Here is a 4,210-nt window from a genome sequence, read left to right as displayed (position 1 = left end):
TAATTTCATCCCCAAAATACAGGTTGGTTGGACCATAGAATGTTTTTTCGCATCACCTAAAAAGGGTACTGGAGTCCAAAAAAGGTGCAAGTGTTACTACATGTATGAAAACTTGTTAGGAAACATTTGGTATATACATGTAAGGTTATGGGTTTTTAACGGGTATTTTTGCTTGTAGAGTATGTGGGGGTGTGCACTGGGGGCACATGCCCTAGGCACAACCCTTAGATGGGCACTGAATTAACCAATTCAGTATCGATTCTGCACCCCCTCAAAGCGATGGAAGGTACAATTTTCGAAAGTACATTTCCGCACAAATTCATTTGAAAGATCATTAATTTAAGACCGATATTCAACTTCATTATAACATGTATAACCAAAATTAAGTGGTAGGCCCCGTTTTGTGCAAATTTTCGTGCTCTGCGTGCAATTGTTTCAAGAATCAGAGGGGGTGGGGGCAGTGTGTATCTTTAGCCCTTGGTGCCATAACCCCTAGCTATGCCACTTGTTTTCACTTTTCAGGGTCATATTTTGGACTGGAAGTTTTGGTGAAAATGACGGGCACAGTTGTCAAACTAGCTAAGACCCTAGTGCACCATGTTTTGTTCAATATTGCAAGAACTTGGTGAACTGTGATTTTACAATAATCATTCTTTGGCATTAGTAGGGATGCATACTTTATTATAACACTACATGTATATAATTATATATATATGGGCATTTAAAAATATTGGTTAAAACAGTCCCAGTGTTATCAATGCTAGCCTAAGCCATGAGTAAAGTCACCAACTTGGCCAAAACACAACTGACTTAAAAATTGTTGATCAAAAGTGATGTTTTTTTTGTTAAAGTTAAGTAAATTATCAATCAGTTCATCTGGCTTTATTTCATTTATGGCTTAATTTACAGTGTCACATCTCATCCGCACCATAATGCAACTGGTACGGCGCTCATCAATTACACACAGAGGAATATTTACATAACATTATGTAAGCAGAACTATGTAATATTTACAAAATATGTAAAATTTTAATTAATTTGATTAAAATTTTACTTAATTTAGTAAATATTACAAAGTTCTGAGGTAAATTGTTTTGAGGTTCAATACTTGCAGAATGTTATGTAAAAATTTCCGTGTGTGCAACCTGTGACACCCATGACAAGTTGGAATGACATCACAGGAGAGTTGCCAGCCTTATCACAGTCCAGATCAACTTGATGAACAATTTAGGAGGTAACTATTTTTTGGAATCGTGACAAAGGCTTCAAAGTAGTCCAATTGGGCTACAAAATCATGGATTTGGCAACACTGGTTCGATCTCCATATCCTTCATCAACCACAAGAGTTTCTTCATTGGCATGTCATAATCTAGATTCTACATCAACATTGTTAACGACAGAACATGGTCGTGATGGGCAAGTCTCTTCCGTCTGCTCCTGCCAGACTATGTCTCCGTTTTCTCCCTCTTGTTTGTTTTTCTCCTGTTCCTCTAATTCCAAGACACTCAGCTCAGAAAAGTCTGGCATCGGACGTATCCAGTCAAATTTATCCATATCAACAAAGTGTTTATTTCTCCTTTCATTGACCAGATTATCAAAGTAAAATCCCCAGTGGATCTCATTGGGGAGATAGGAAGTTCTTGCTTGTGTGGTTGTGCCTGTTGCTTCAACAATTCCTTCTAAAATCACTACAATTTCAAAATCAGCAGTTTGGAGATCTGATCTGGCAATGTCATAAAGGGGACTTTTGTCATTGATAACATGTGATACAAGAAGTGGCCAAACTAGGAACACCCTGTCAACTCCTATTTCATGTCCAATGTCCATGTCAAAGAATTTGTATGGTACGAAACAGCCTTCTTTGGTAATGTGATGTCTAATCATTTGTAACCGAATGTGACCTTCCACGATGGGACTCTTCCGACGAAGATCGCCGACTCGAAACATGAAACACACATTGTCATCCTGCTTAGATATGCAAGCCGTTTTACTGAATATAAGAGTGTTTGCACGCATCTTTGGTCGGGAAAATTTTGCGATAAAAGCACCAATAATAAAAGCTTCCATAAAGTTAGCCCAGATGACTTGGACAACGAGGCAAGCTATAGATTCCCAGCATTGTTCCAGAGGAGCTCGGAATCCAAACCCAATAGTGGATTGCGCCTCAAGACTATACATAAAAGCTGATCGCCAATTTTTAAAGTTCCTGAAGCACTTCTCATGACTTGAGTTGTTTATATGTTTAAAATCCCCTCTTCCATATGCAATGCCATAATATATCCCGCCAAATATAATCCAGCTTATGAGAAACCCAAAGACAACCATAGCAAAGTTGTATCTCCAGGGCATATCCACAACAGTTGTGAAAAAGTCATAGAAGAAGCGACCACAGTTGTCCGATTCTCCGTTTTCAAGCACCACATTACATTTTCCATTTTTCTCAACAAGTCTATGTTTGGAGCGTAAAGAAGGCCTATGTATGGCCCTGTAATTGACATTAATGTGTTCATCTTGGCTAATATCATTATTCTCCCAATGGATGTTGTTGATTTTCTTGTTGCCCACTAGTCCTCTTACGCTATCCTGAGTGTGATTCAGTCCAACACAGTCTGATATACTAGAGCTAGCATAGCTTGTATCCAGGGATAGAGACTCTGTTACTGTGCTTCTGCGCTGCATACCGTGCAGACTTCCTGGTGGCCCGCCGTTCATCATGGTCTCAGCTACCATCTGGGTTACTAAGGTCTGGAAGAATGTTCACTGCATCAGCAGTGGAACAAAGAACAAGACCACTCCGCAAAATCAGATCTGTAATATCAAAAACAAAGTGTTATATGAATCAAATAATTGAAAATGTTGCATACATGAATACCAAATTTCATCCGATTGGTGATGAAAAACAAGAATATTTAATTTATATCTTTTCCCTGAGAGCACCAAAAATGAAATTTTATTCTGCATTAAACATGTCAAATGTAGTCTAACTAAACACATCACAAGAAATAAGTCCCCCTCTGAAAATTTCGTCATAACATTGTAAAGTAAAACTTTGTACCAATAAAACCATAGATACTAAATGATAAAACTAACTTAGAAATAATTATATGATTGTTTACTAAGTGTTGCGTGAAACATTGTCTCAAAATATGCACTGGCTAAAATTGGTATCATTGTACTTCATACTACATGATGCTGTTTAATTTAATATTATTAACTTAATCAACAACATTAATATGCAGAAGAACAATTTCTATATTGATGAATTGGCTTCTTTTTAGAGACAGGTTTGCTGAAAGTTGCATATACAATAACTTACAATGTAGATATTGATTACTGCAGCCATGGATCTTGTGATTACTTAATGCATGCTTACGCACCAAGACAACTTAGCATCATCATGAAAGAAAGAGATATCTTTCTTCCATGGCCTCATGTCCACAAATGTTTATAGCTACAAATACCAAAATACAAAGAATACTATAAAAAGTATGTACTTACCAGGATTTACTTGGAGGGGTAAAATGATATTATATTTCCTATTTTTCTGAGGTATTATTCAAGATTTTTGAGTGAAAGCAGTCTTCATTTGGTTACAGGTTTCATCAGTAGCAAATATAGATCCTGAGATGATGTTAGGGTTATACCATTTGAGTTTGGCATGATCCATTTAGCATCAAAGAGGGTGGCAATATGCAATATGCAATGTTGCTAAAATTCTACATTTAAATCATCAAATTTGGACATTTTGATTCCAAATACATGTTGACAATTATTCATAATTTGTTGGTTTTTTTGTTAGTATATTTATAATTTATAATTTAAATTCCATGCTTATTAGAATTATAAAGTAACCCTACATAACTTCCTTGCAATAACATAAATCCCCCCATTACAAGTGCTGCTGGCGGTAGCTCAGTGGTGTTAGTTCATGAATTGTTAATGAGAAGAAATCTATTTGTCCACCTCTCTTATTGATTACAAGTGTGACAGTAAGAATGTCTTTTATTGACTATGGATTTTCAAATGAGGCCAAGTCATCTCATAGGCTTGGCAAGCACACTTAGTGTGAAGGTATTTAGTGTTAGCTTTTAATTGCAGTTTTATTTGCACAGTAAGTCATAGTGCACTATTGGTTCTTAAAAACAGAAATGTAAGAAACTGTTGAACCTCTAATAGCAAAATAAAACGAGCCCTTGACTTAATCGTAGTA

The 4,210-nt window shown here is 36.4% G+C and overlaps 1 protein-coding gene across 1 annotated transcript; it reads right to left on the bottom strand.

Annotated features, from left to right (window-relative positions):
- Window positions 1-726: 726 nt before the first annotated feature.
- On the bottom strand, window positions 727-3,630 carry LOC140167456 (G protein-activated inward rectifier potassium channel 3-like). The gene is made up of 2 exons (XM_072190766.1): window positions 3,499-3,630; window positions 727-2,808 (listed from the first exon to the last, which is right to left on the bottom strand). Exon 2 carries the CDS (start codon window positions 2,728-2,730, stop codon window positions 1,363-1,365), a length of 1,368 nt encoding a protein of 455 aa, XP_072046867.1. The 5' UTR covers window positions 2,731-2,808; window positions 3,499-3,630; the 3' UTR covers window positions 727-1,362.
- Window positions 3,631-4,210: the final 580 nt, after the last annotated feature.

Source organism: Amphiura filiformis, chromosome 1 (genome assembly GCF_039555335.1).
Source record: "Amphiura filiformis chromosome 1, Afil_fr2py, whole genome shotgun sequence".
In the NCBI taxonomy this organism is placed as follows: Eukaryota; Metazoa; Echinodermata; class Ophiuroidea; order Amphilepidida; family Amphiuridae; genus Amphiura; species Amphiura filiformis.
Note: the sequence above shows the minus strand (reverse complement) of the source record. Positions and strands in the feature narration are given on the sequence as shown.